Genomic DNA, 14,580 nt, shown 5'->3' on the forward strand with positions numbered 1-14,580 from the left:
CACAAACAGATTACGTCATTTTTATGACCTCATAAAACAACATAATAAATCTTACTCCACCTGACGCTGTCCTTTTATTGTATACTATTGGCTAGGGTTCGTTCTTTACTAGGTTGCCACAACAGTTACATCAAACACCTTAGAAAATACTATAATACCTTTCCAAAATTCTCATCGTGTGATAATAGCCACCATTATACTCAAGAGAGTCCTCGGAGTAACGATGATTCAAGTAAAGAAAGGCATAAAAAAAGCAGATAAAAACATCAAAAATAAAGACATAAGAAAAACAGATAAAAAACAGACATCAAAACTCTAAAAAACTAAACCTTCTTTACAACACATGCACCGAGTTTCTGTATTTTTTATGATCATTCTAAATATATAAAATTCACTAATTAAAAATATATCAACTTGATAAAAGTTGAACAATTTAAAAAAGTTGCTAAAATATCCCCGACAACATGTGAAATCTTGACGAAAAATATGTAATGGAATTCAGCATGCATGAGAGCCATAAAACTACTGTATACAAAAATACGAAACTAAGCATTTTCATCAAGAAATGTGGTTTTTCTGCCAAGGGTGATTAAATGGAAGCAACAGTAGTCTATTATCAGAGAAAGATACATTTGCAAGGAAACTGAAAGTTCTATTGCCCTTTATATTAAAGTAAAGAATATAATACTCTCATTTAGCTACTAATTACTCATCATTAGGTTCAAAGGAACATTAATCTTATTTTAAATTCTAAACATCACAGACGTAATTCAAATTTCCTACTTAGGTAGTATCTGATTTTGCACTTTAAAGTAAAATACACAAAAACTTAACTAACCTGTTTCCACCTTCAAAAGTTTTCCTCACTGCTGGATGCATTTTGAATTTCTGAAATTCTTTAAATGGATGTAAATATGGATTATTATAATCCAACCCTATTACGTAGCCAACAGCGACGAGGGGTGATTTGTTCTCATCAGTCACGTGGTATATAAATGAGCCACCATATGTATTCTTATCCTAAATAAAACACAAGGTTTACAGCAAATGAAAGAGAAAATCAACACTACGAGATTACTTTTATAAGGACCTTCGTCTTATTCAAAGTCTTATCTAGGAATGCAAATCTATTTCAACCAAAAAGCGGAGCGGTACTGTTTAGTTGAATTGAACCGAGAGGAGATCAGCGCCAATGGCGAAAACGTCTGATTTTTCCCTTTCCGTATTTCACAAAACGTCACAACTTCAGATTTCTTTTTTTAATTACAGGCAATATAGACAAGAAAGTTGGTCATGGTTGCAGCAGTATATGCACCCTAATAAAGACTGAATTGTAGCTAAAAAATCACCCAAAAAATAACCCAAAATCTTGAAACATGTTAAAAAAACTGTCTAGTGAAAAGAAAATTTTTCATTTAAAGGTGATGCAGGCAGATATCTCCGTCGCGTTTTGAAAAAAGGGCCTAAGTCCACTTTTTTCTAAAAATGATTTAAACATATGGTTTGAAAGAGCTCGAAGAGATCTTTCGATTTGTCTATTCAGAATGGAATGTGCGTTCAATTCTGACCGAGTTTTAAATTGTTCGAAAAGGTAGTAAAAAAGTTCGCAAGTCCCTTAGCTTCTAAGTAGCGAACAATTCAGCAATTTGGACATTTCTTATGAATTTTGATCAAAAAGTTAGCAAGGAATCTGTCTTTAAAGTTTCGAGTTTCTTAAATTCTGATTATTGTCAAAGATTTTTTTTTTACTGTGCGTTTTTATTTTCATTTTGTTCTCCTGTAAAATTATGAAAAGTAGACTTATGCCCTTTTTGCAAAACGCCAGGGAATTATTATATATGTTTATCTTAATAGTAAAAACTTATTATGAAAAATGGCAACGGGTTGGAACGAAAAATGTAACACTGGAATCAGCATGACCGAAAACCCCTTGGAGGTTCTGAGCCAACCATCTTGAAAAAAAGTAAAATCACTTTTTTGCAAAGGAAGCAGTGATTCCTTCGTTTTTTTCCCTTCAATCTTCAATAAAGTTTCTTTTTTAATTAAAGTTTTTTTAATTTAATTTTTTTTGTACAATTAAAATTTATGTTCGGTGGCTTGAATCAATTACGATTTCTGTAATCAGTGATAATGGAGATGAAAATGGGAAGTGATTGGAATATAATGTAAAGAAGATGGCCTTACAAGTAAAAACTATTTGCAAAATTGAATGTCAAGCTTATAAATGAAAAGAAGAGGGTAACTAGGAAATCAAATGGCTTACCAGCTCTTAGAGGAATCGAAAAATACAATCGCAACAAATATTACAGAGGTGCCATCTGATCTAAGGTGCGTTTTCTGTCGGAATCTTCATTAAAGCAATTTGTACCTAATGTCATTTTGACCTGCACAGACTTGCTGCACAGATTTTCAAGAGATTATGAGTTGCATATACTTAGGCCACACAGACCTTCAAGACATTAGGAAGTACTATCGCCACATCCAGTTAATTAAAAGGTTAAAAAAAAGGGCAAAAAAAAAAAAGTAAAACAATGGCACAAGATATAAACTACAATTTTGCACATGTTTTTTTCTGGGAGCCGACGTTTACCACCACCCCCCCCCCTGGAAAATACTTCCACATATTTTTTTTATAAGTAAAAAGTGATTGGACACCAACCAGCCCCTGTTCTAAGACCGTTTTTGATATCCCTTTTATTACCACTTAGGATATCTGATTGACGCTTTCTAGTTCCTATTTTGTACTGTCTCTTAAGCTGCTCAATTCTGCGTGTGGGGAAATTTCCGCGGGGCTGTTTTCAGTGGTGTTTTTTTTTGTGGGCGGGGGGGGGTGGGGTAATCGCCTAGACGCGTTTTTTCGTACTTTCTTTCATTCTTCTTTTTATAAAATACCTTCTTTTTTTCCTTTATAAGGAAAAAAAGAATTTCCTTCTTTTTTCCTTTATAAAAATCCTCTGGATACCCCGGCGAAGGTAAAGAACTGGACAGTTACATGGAATATAAATTTCCATGCAACCAAAACCACAGAGTTACTAATTTTTAAAGCAAGAAGTGCGAATCATCAGCCTGATTTCTTCTTCGAATGGGAGTCAATAATACAAGTTGCTCCTCATTTTCTAAGAATAATTTTCTCATCAGGTCTTAAGAGGACAGAAGACATTAGTGAAGTGAAATTACTATGTTCTTGGAAGCTAGAAGTCACCTCTGGGTATATAAAGTCTTCTTAGACTATCCATCATTCCACATAGTGACTTAGGCCCGTTCCTGGCTATAATTGTTTTTTTTTCTGCTGGAGCCCCTAAAACTCATATTGTTCCTTCCCAGCGATTCCAAAAGTAGAACAATCAGAGCAACAAGTTAGTATATGTTACCATTCCCACTCAACCATTTCATGAGCGCCTTGACCTGGCGTTTCTATCAGGGTTTTACAAACACAAAAATTGTCATTTGGGGGATCTGTCAAACATCATACCTGGCAGAGATAAGTAGAAAAATCTACGATCATGATAAGATAAGATCTATTTCTGACAGATGGCTATCGCAAGCCGAGATGGGCCAAATTTGAACTTTAGAATCAATTAACATACACACTCAAAGAAGCAAATATAATAGGGCTGGCCAGGAATAAAAGCATTCAAAATTTCAAAATAGCTGTAAAAATGTCAAAACAATCAAAACTCTTAGAACTAAAAGGGAATAAAACACGAGGACAGTTTAGTCTTGTGACTAAAAACCACAAAACACGATTTAATTTTTAAAAAAAGGATAAAAAGAAAGCTCAGTTTGAAAAATAAATATTGAACAATTGTAAGGTATGGCGGGGGGGGGGTAACTTTTTTCACGTATCAACTATGTACTCACGCTCTTCTATATATTTGGGTGAAAAATTTTATTGGGGTAAGAAGCTGGCGCCTACTGGTGCCAAGTCAGCAGGAGAATTAAGTAAGTCAAGAAGGCGGATTTTTGTTGAAGCAGAGGCTGCCTTCAAAGAGACCCCCCCCCCTCCTTAAATTAAAAAAAAAGAAATAATTGCCAGGACTGGCAGCATGTTGCAAGCGGAGGACACCACGAAAGGTACAAAATAAAAATAGCCTATCAAGAGGGAGGCTAAGTTCTGAGGGACTTTTAGAATGGAAATAGAGCTTAGATCCAGACTGTCCAACCCGAAATGGAACAAAAAAAAGAACAAAAAAAAAAAACAAAAAAACTGGCAACTCGACCCTCCTCTTCAGCAATCACCTATGATGGGATCTAAGAAAATGTTAAAGCCATATTGCTTATCTTTTTCTGAAAATGAAAATACTTTGAAAATTCCAAAATGTATCCGATCCATTCTGATATTAAATAAAAAAAACATTGGTTTTAAACTGAAAGTAAGGAGCAGTATTAAAACTTAAGACGAACAGAAATTCTTTCGTATATGAAAGGGGCTATCCCTTCTTCAACGCCCCGTTCTTTACGCTAAAGTTTGACTTTTTCTTACAACTCTACTTTTTAAAACAATAAAAAAATTTAGCGTAAAGAGCGGGGCGTTGAGGAGGGGACAGTCCCTTTCATATACGGAACAATTTCTGTTCGTTCTAAGTTTTAATGTCGCTCCTTACTTCAAGTTTAAAAAAAACTTGTTTTTTTTTCTAATTTCTGATCGTTTTTCTAAATAATTCTAGGGAATCCGGCGCCCCCTTCATGGAAAAATTCCTTCCCCCATGAAAAGATCCTCCCACGTAATCTTCTCCCCGATCCCCCCGGAAAAATCCCCCCTGAAAACGTCTGTATACTTCCCAATAACCAATACTATATGTAAACAATGGGCAAAGTTCACAACTTGCAGCCCTTTCCCCAGGGACTGTGGGGGATTAAATCATCCTCAAAGACGTCGTTATTAGATTTTTTTACTACGCCGATCAAAATGGATATTTAAAATTTTGATCGGGTGACATTGGGAAAAAATGAGCGTGGGAGGGGGACTAGTTGCCCTGCAATTTTTTGGTCACTTAAAAAGGACACTACAACTTTTAATTTCCGTTAGAATGAGCCCTCTCACGATATTCTAGGACCATTGGGTCGATACAATAACCCCTGAAAAAAAAACGCGCATCCGTGATCGTTATTCTGACAAAAAATACAAAATTCCACATTTTTCCAGATAGGATCTCGAAACCTGCACAGTAGGGTTCTCTGATACGCTGAATCTGATGGTGTGATTTTCATTAAGTTTCGAAAAGAACCATTAAAATTCTTTTAGGGAGTGTTTCCTCCTTTTTTCGAAAATAAGGCAAATTTTCTCAGGCTCGTAGCTTTTGATGGGTAGACTTGGAAGACTAAACGTGATAAAATTTACATATATGAAATCAGCATAAAAATCGGATTCTTTTGAGATATCTACTGGTATCAAAAAATTCTGTTTTTAGAATTTCGTTTACTATTGAGCCGGGTCGCTCCTTACTTACAGTTCGTTACCACGAACTGTTTGACTGAATGCTCAGTTCGAGCTTAGGTTGCAGTAGTCATATACATTGTCCTGTGGTGGTATTATATATTTAAAATATTAATTTTTTTAATTAAATTATTTAGAATACTTAAATTATTTCAGCACATCCCGTCAACATCATGACGCATAACGAAGATATTTAACGTACAAAAATTAAAACTTGTCTTTATTTATTTATTTTAAACAAAAAACAGAGTAAGTCATAGGAAAAAAACATTCGAAACAACACAAATGTGAGAACCCGAGGTTTGTCAAATGGAAAAAGCACATGCGACTTACAACTGCGAGTTGCTAGTGACTGCGAGTCACAAGGCGGTATTTCTTTGTCTTTTTTATAGAATCTACTTCAATAGAATCGCCGGGTGGTGGTTGGCTAAATAACATCTTCATTAGCTACTTGGCTACTTTATTGGCTGCTCGATCTCGTTGATTGGCTACTTGATCACTTAGCTAACCACCATGACGCGTGAATTTTAGACAGAACCAATTAAATTGGATGCATATATATGAACTTCAGTTTTGTAAGAAAACGCAGCTACGAGAACCCGAGGACAACAGCCCTTGTTCAAATTAAAACAGCATAGGCAGCAACAAAGAGAACCCGTGGACAACAGCCCTTGGTCAAATTAAAACAGCATAGGCAGCAACTCAGTTAAACTGTGAGTCATTAGATGACATCTATGAACTGTTTTTACGGCTCCAATTTAAAATAGAATCAACTTCTTCATTTTTGTCATCAATGACTACCTGACTTTTGGCGCTAATCCACATGATTAAAGCCAAATGATACCAAAATGATACCAAAATTGGCCAAATGATACTTAAGACAAGACGAGGAAGACTTAGTACAAGACGTCAGAAGACTAAGTACTAAGTTCCCCGATGGTCTTAAAGTCTGTTTGGTTACAGAGAAGTAGGATCGAACAAATAAACTGGCTAAAGTTAAACTGTGAGTCATTAGTTTTACGGATCTATCTTAAAATAGAATCAGCTTCTTCATTTTTGTCATCAATGACTACCTGACTTTTGGCGCTAATCCACATGATTAAAGCCAAATTAGAAAAAATATATACTTCAACAAAGCAGACTTTCCCTAATTAAAAATTGGTTTTGCTCCAGCAATCTACCATAAAATGAAAAACCATACTTTAATATTACTCAATTTGCAATGAAAGTAAGACATTTGAAACTAGTTAAAAACCTAATTATAGTTAGGAAATCCTATTAGGAAACTAAATGAGATTTTTACATTCCATACAAGCAAAAGATTCTCTCCCTTGTTTTTTTGCGATAAAAAATTGCATTTCATAATTTAAAACAGATCTGAACAAAAATCAATTCACATAATAGACTTGAATGAAGCAAATAGCTTGTTGAAAAAGATACGAAAACAAAATGAAGGCGAAGAGTTTTGGGCCAAGCGTACACTTTGTCTCCAAAAGTACGCTAAAACTATGTACAAAATTATGAACTACCTACTATATTTTTTAACGACAAAACATAAAACAGATGATAACATCTTAACACTGTCAAATCCGAGCCCCCCCCCCCCTTCGAAATTTTTATCCTACTCGTAAAACGTAACAAAAATACATATTAACAAATTTGTAATAGTTTTTCAAAGTCCTTTTGTAAAAAAAAACTCCAAAAAATACACCCCCCCTGGGAACAAAAATCCTGGGCCTGCCCTTGGACAAAGCCTACTAAAGCTAAGAAAAGAGGGACAAACACAGGTAAAAAAAAGAAAATACATAAAAGCATGAGGACGAATCAACACGGAAAAGAAGGAGGAAAGAAAATAATCATTAGGAAAGAATGAGGTGATGACTCACCAATGGCCATCCAATACTATGTTCAACCCTTCCAGGTCTGTGCTTCTCCGGTTCAATTTCCCACAGTTCCTTCAACCCAATAGCATACGACTGAGGCTCACAATCTTTCCTCAAATTAAATCTAGAATACAGCTGTTTAGCTAAATGTCCGTGACAACCTTCTGCAAAAATTGTGCACTTGGCATGTAACTCCATACCCCTTGCAAATTGGTCTTTTGGGGAGCCATCTTTGGCAATACCCACATCCCCAGTTGCTATGCCCTTTACACTACCATCTTCATGAAATAAAACTTCAGATGCTGGGGTGCCAGGATAAATTTCTACCCCAAGCTCCTCAGCTTGTTCACCAAGCCATCGGACTACATGTCCAAGACGAACAACATAGTTTCCATGATTGTTCATTGGCATACCTAAAATAAGGAACATTAATTATTTATAATATAATTATAGTAATAATTATTGTATATATTAACTATATAAATACACACATATATATATATATATATATATATATATATATATATATATATATATATATATATATATATATATATATATATATATATATATATATATATATATAATATATATATATATATATATATATATATATATATATATAAATCTACTTTTGATATACGATTTTTCAATCCATTACAGACTTTACAATAAAGAATTAAACTACTTGATAGATGAATAGATAATAACAAGAGATCTTATGTTAACTAGATTCACAATGTCGGTGAAATTATATCTGGAAAGCCGAGACAACTTAGATTTCCCGTGGATGGTGAGTACATAAATTTAAAACAAAACAAGCAGCGTTTCCACTTTTTCTTTACCATTTCCGGTATAATTAAATGTTAAAAAAACAAGTTTTTCAACTGAAAGTAAGGAGCAACATTAAAAATTAAAACGAACAGAAATTATTACGTATATAAAGGTGGCTGCACCCTTCTCAATACCTCGTTCTTTACGCTAAAGTTTTTTAGTGATTTTTAAAAAAAAATCTTATTGTTCTAAGTAAACGGCCCTTGTGTTCAAGGAGTCATTATTTAATAATTGGGACATAACTCAAACTTTAGCGTAAAGAGCGGGGGTGTTGAGGAGGGGAAAATCCCCTTTAAATACTCAATAATTTCTGTTCGTTTTAAGTTTTAATGTTGCTCCTTACTTTCAGTTGAAAAAAACTGTTCTTATATAATTTAATTTCTGATCATTTTTTTAAATAATGCCAGGAAATCTGGCCTCACCTCCACGGAGAAACCCCCTTCACACGGAAATATCCTCTAGACAATTCAATTCCAGTGAAAATTTACCTTGGACAATCACCCTTAACCACTCCGCGTGCAAAATTGAGACGGAAAAGAGAAAGCAAGACATATAAAAACAATTTTGTATAAGAATTCTGGCAAACTCCCCCAGTGTATAATTTCCCTTGACAAGCTCACCCCCTAGAAATATTCCCCCTATGAAAAACTCCCAGCAGAAAATTTTTCGCCCACACCACCCAAAAATGTATGCATACATCCGAATAACAAATACTATGCGCAAACAACGGGCAAATTTTATAACTTAAAGGCCTTTTCCCGGGGGTTTGGGGGGAGGGGGGGGTTCAATACTTCACGAATGGCATATTAATCGGACTTTTAAACTACGTGGACTGAGTTGGCCTACCCCGACATTTTTATTGGAGAATTTTCGGAGAAAAGGGGTGGGGGAGGGGGCCTAGTTGCCCTTCAATTTTTTGGTCACTTAAAAAGGGCACTAGAACTTTAAAGTTCCGATAGGGTCGATACGATCACCCCTGGAAAAAAAAACAACAAAAAAAGAAAGAAACAAATAAACATGCATCCGTGATCTTCCTTCTGACAAAAGAAAATACAAAATTCCACATTTTTGCGGATAGGAGCTTAAAACGTGTACAGTAGGGTTCTCTGATACGCTGAATCTGATGGTCTGATTTTCATTGAGATCATTTGACTTTTAGGGGCTATTTCCCCCTTTTTTCAAAATCAGGAAAATTTTCTCAGGCGTAGCCTTTAATGGGGAAGTCTAACCTAATGAAATTTATATATTTGAAATCAGCATAAAAAGCCAATTCTTTCGATATACGACGAACTGTTTAATTAGTATCTGAAATATATTCTGAATAATGCTGAACTGAAAAACGAATGCTGAACTGAAAAAAAAACTGAATAATTAAAGATGAACTAAACAATGAATACCATCCAAATCCATAACTAATACCTAAAGAAAACAATAATGTGGGGAAACTAGAAACAAGTACAAAAATGGAGTATTCTAGACTCGAATATGGAGCTCGTCTTGCATTTTCCTTAAATTTACTATAGATGGTGTTCTGCTTCCATCTGCGAAGAAAGGACAATTGAGGATAAGAGGCAACGCTATAGCGTGGCCTATAGTAAAGGACATACGGCTCCAGTGTTTTGTTATTTATTATTTTTATATATTTTTCCCAGAGGCACTTCATACGGAAGGGGTCGTCGCATAAGCTCCGGAGCCTGATTCTTTCCGGAATGACTGATTCTTTAGGAAAGAAAACTCAAAAAATGGACGTTAATTTTGAACGAAAAGTATTGTAAAAAAAAACTTTGGCTTTAGCGTAAAGAGCGGGAATTGTGGAAGGGGCAGCCCCCCTAATATACAGAATAATTTCTGTTCGTTTTAAGTTTTAATGTTGCTTCTTACTTTCAGTTGAAAAAACTTGTTTTGTTTTTTTATTTTATCATAGGCAGCTCAATAGAACTGCCTAAGTAAAGAATGATGTCGGCACAATGCACTATCTATTATTTTTTTTTTTTAGAACGTACTTAACCCAAAAGTGTACACTTCAAACTTGGTTAAAGAAGGTTTAAATTCTGCTACCTATCTCATTAACTTTTAAAACCCTAATTTTCCTCTGCTCCCTGAACTTCTCCTCTGCTTCCTGCCTTTCAAAGAATGAGCTCTTGTTCCAGTTGAGAAAGCTGACTGTCTTTAACTTGATAAAAAAAATCTACTATAAAAAAGTCTACGTGAATTAGGTGGTCCAGTAAAACTAATAATAGTTTTTCATTTTAGCATTCTTCCAAAACTGTTTGGAATAGCAACATGAAAAGTAGTCAATATCTTTGCTGGTGTGTGGGTTTTGTGTTTTCAGTAAAGTGATAATGAATTATTCCATAGAAGATAGAATCATCTGGATGCGCATTAAGATGGGTTGGTTAATGAATATACCATTTCCCTTTTTAATGGTACGAAAGTAAATTAATTAGTCAACTTAACAAAAACGAGTCTGAAGTTAGTTTTTATACTATTGTTTATTTACTTTTTTACGCTATATTTTACCCAATTGTTTTAAACATAAAACACAGCAGATACCGGTACTTATGAATGTCTTGACATTATTATCACCATTATTGTGAGTGAAATTATCCCGTGAAATTGATGTAAAGGACTGCCTTGTCGAAAAAATTTTGTCAAATGCATCCTTTAAGGTCAATTGAAACCTTAAAATTATTTTGCTATCCTCAGTGTCGGCTGACCGTCTCAAAGAAAAAGAGTCCATTTTTCCCAGCGCCACAGGGAATGTCAAAAACTCCTAAATTACTCAAATGATATGTCCTTAAAAGCTCCAAGCAAATAATTAATACCTCCAAGCAATAACCTCTCAAAGTTATACAAATAATTCTGTTATACATAATTGTTACACTGTAATATTATATTATAATTCTGTCATTACTATATTTAAATACAATTATTATATATAATATGATATTATATTATGCATATATTTCTATAATTCTGTTTTCTTTTGAATTAACAAACCAATGAAAAATATAGGTCATGTTTATTCAACATTTATTCTAACAGCTTGTCTATAAATCGCTTGAAAAGCTGTCACAAACTATTTGGATATCTTCCTTCTATTTATTTATTATCCCTTTCGCTGGGACTCTTCTTAATTTAAGCAGACGGATGATTTACATGTAAAAATATTAAATTCAAGGTGACTGGAAATCCAATGTAAAAATGACCACCTATAAACACTTTGGATCAAAAGGCCCCCCCCCATCAGGGGCGTAATTTGCCATAGGGCATGGGGGGGGCAAACACCCCCTCATGATCTCATCCCCCCCCCAAACTGAAATTTAGTTTCTGTAAAAAACTTGTCAAAACTAAGATGAGCCTGCATAATTCAAGCATCCACAGAAACAGGTCAGTTTTCTTTAGTACATCTTTGCCCTTGTGGTACCATTTGGCTCATTTTTCCTTTTTCACTGTTATTTTCTCTTGATTTGGGAAAATTGGCTCCAACTTTGCTTCCTCACCAAGATTTTGATGAAATTACGCCACTGCCCCCCTTCCTTCATAGCCCACCCCTTTAGTCTAAAAAGAGAAGAAAACGCAGGTTTATCATGTTTTGGCCTTCTACCTAGGATAAAATCCTCTGATAAAAGGTTAGACCTATGTGCCTATATACAGATATCAAAATACAGCAACAGATAGCTCGAGAGGTAACAACTTTTTCCTTATTCAGTCTTTGTAAATTCATTTGTCCACTTTTTTTCTCTTTTAGACTTTATATATTCAACACTTTTTCATTATTCTTCTTTTCTTGGCTTTCTTCCATTGTTTTCTATATAAACAAAATGGCTTACACCAAAAATCTTTCAACTTTAATGCCATCTAAATTTCAACGAATCAGATGGTCCCTTTGCAGTTCACTGCCAGTATGCGGGCTAATTAGTATTAGGTTCTATTTTCCTCATAATCATCATCATAATTCTTATATTGCAATTTGTTTTACTGTCAGAAAGAAAATGAGAGCAGAAACATTTTCAGATTTAGGACATTTGTTAAAACCTTACTTCCCAAATTTCCTTTGGTCATATGAATCTACTATAAAGGTTATTTACCTAGCAATCACAACGATGAAAACGACGAATAATACAGATGACTCTGTAATTGATGCTTGACAGAAACACGGCCGATTCAAGATAGGAATAAAATCGAATCATGTTTGCGCAGATAAGAAAGTTCTATAAACTATACATTAAACGATTTCTGGATTTAAAAATAAAAACCATGCTTGTAATTTAATTCTTACAATCTAACTTAAAATATCTGGGCTGCTGGCTACCTTAGGCTAGATAAGGAAGATCCATGGATATCCTTGACGCCCTTGGAGACAAAACTGGGTCTAAGATAATGTAATGTAAATCACATTCCCTAAGAAAAAATGTTTGCCCGGAAACATTTTATGTAAGTCATAGATGACACTATATTTTCAGTGACTTTTTGCTTTCTTACTATAAAAAAGATGCTATCTAAAAGAAAACTCATGCGCGAAAGCATTTTATACAAGTTATAGATCGCATTATATTTTCAGGTATTTTCAGTTAACTTACACTTTCTTACTATTCAAAAAAAGGACCAAAAAATTGGGTAGCATTCTGATAGCATGGGTATGGGTAGGCATGGGTAACATCAGTTCTATTCATGCACTGGGTAGCAGCTAAAGCGACAATTCCGGCTTTACATTTCGTTCATTTCATTCCGGTCTAATTCCACTTCCATTTCAGTTTCATATCTATAGTTTCTTCCTATTTCTATACAAAAATACACCATCATACTCTGTTTCATTTCAATCGGGTTTCATTCTATTTCCATTTAAGTTTCATATTTCTAGTTTCATACCATTTCTATACCAAAAAACCCCGGCTTCATGTTTAAACTACATACTTTAACTTACACAACTTTAACCTTTCATGTTTAAATCTGTTATGATCATCGATAGAAAGGAAACATAATAAAAAAAATACGAATTTGTCCAAATCAAACCATCTGTTGGGGGGGGGGGTTGTAAATGGTTTTGACCTGTCCCCCACCGAAATTTTTGAAGAACTCATAGAAACGTAATGAAAATGTATTGAAACAGATTTTTGGTGTTTTTTTGTAACTCCCCCCCCCACGCACACACAAACGAAAAAATCCCCATCCCAACTAAAAATCCTAGACATGCTCTAGCCCTGAACCATAGACCGAAGAACATAGAAAAAAGTATGGATTGCTTTACTTACCGGGCAATATCGGTATAGGAAATGCCCTCTTTTCAGTCAAAAAGTGAAATTTGTCCTCAGTGACTGGAGCAAAGATAGGTGCACCCTTTTCCTTCCAGTCTGGTATTAGTTCATTGAGAGCAAGCGGTTCGATACAAGCACCAGAAAGTATATGACCACCTTGAATAAATAAAAAAACACACATAATTAAACTTGGAAATTGAAGAGTGGTTTTGCGGGAGGATTTATTTCTGCTTGGTAATTCAGGACTTGGAGTTCAATATCAGCTGCAGAAACCCACCACAGGGCTCGGAATTTTATTCCAGTGACAAGACTTTGCAGGAGAGTCTCCACAATAATCCAGACAAGAACAATATGAAATTAAAGAGCGTCATTGATATTTAATTACAAAATAATTCAATAAAATGGCAATAGCCGAACATTATATGGCAATAGCCGAACTCTAAATGTGAGGGAATCCCCGATTTCCTATATTTAATACAGCAGTACAAACACTAACGGATTTGTCTACCAGAAATAATTGTCACAAAGACGTTTATCCTTATACAGAACTCGTCCCCTCCTCTCTATCTCTACACTCAATAGAATTTTATCCTAAAAAATAATTTCATGCTTTTAAAAACCTAACAAAAAGAGAAATCATGGGGTATTTACAATGCATTCGATATTAGAGGCGAAAAAAAAAATTTTTTTGACGTTTTGCACAGCACCAATTTTAGCACCCTAGCACTAATCCTAAATATGATCAGTGATCGACAAATACTAAAAGTTGTTAAATAGCTCTAGAACCATTTGTTTTCCTATTTCCTTTGATAGCAACAGTGAGCCTAGTCAATTTAGCTATAATCGTTACCAGATTTACCAGGAAAATATCTTAACTATCACTATAAATCGGTCTTACTAATTTTGACTGGTCTTGCAAATCATAACTTTCTGATCCCCAGACCCGATGACTGATTCTATAAATATCTAGCCCCAGTGATTCCTATGAGAAATCTACAGCTTCCAGGCCTTAACTTGCAGAAAAGAAATTTAAAGTACTTAAGCTCAGGAGCGAATCTCCAGCATTTTTATTAGGGGGGGAGGGGGCAAGAAGGGTCCATATCTGGATAGTCAAAGGGCCTGGGATGTATAATATTTTTTTATCCACATTATTGGGGGGGGCAACTGC

At 34.7% G+C, this 14,580-nt stretch overlaps 1 protein-coding gene across 1 annotated transcript in view; it reads right to left on the minus strand.

Moving 5' to 3' along the window:
* Positions 1 to 14,580, minus strand: part of Etf-QO (electron transfer flavoprotein-ubiquinone oxidoreductase) — a 251,665-nt gene that overhangs the window by 222,142 nt on the left and 14,943 nt on the right. The window contains exons 4-6 of the mRNA XM_089105375.1: positions 13,410 to 13,568; positions 7,324 to 7,733; positions 839 to 1,020 (exon numbers count right to left, since the gene is read on the minus strand). Coding sequence (XP_088961501.1) covers positions 839 to 1,020; positions 7,324 to 7,733; positions 13,410 to 13,568 — 751 coding nt within the window. The remainder of the gene's footprint in view (positions 1 to 838; positions 1,021 to 7,323; positions 7,734 to 13,409; positions 13,569 to 14,580) is intronic.

This window comes from Artemia sp. Qi Xiang Cuo, chromosome 19 (genome assembly GCF_049724085.1).
Source record: "Artemia sp. Qi Xiang Cuo chromosome 19, ASM4972408v1, whole genome shotgun sequence".
Lineage (NCBI taxonomy): Eukaryota > Metazoa > Arthropoda > Branchiopoda > Anostraca > Artemiidae > Artemia > Artemia sp. Qi Xiang Cuo.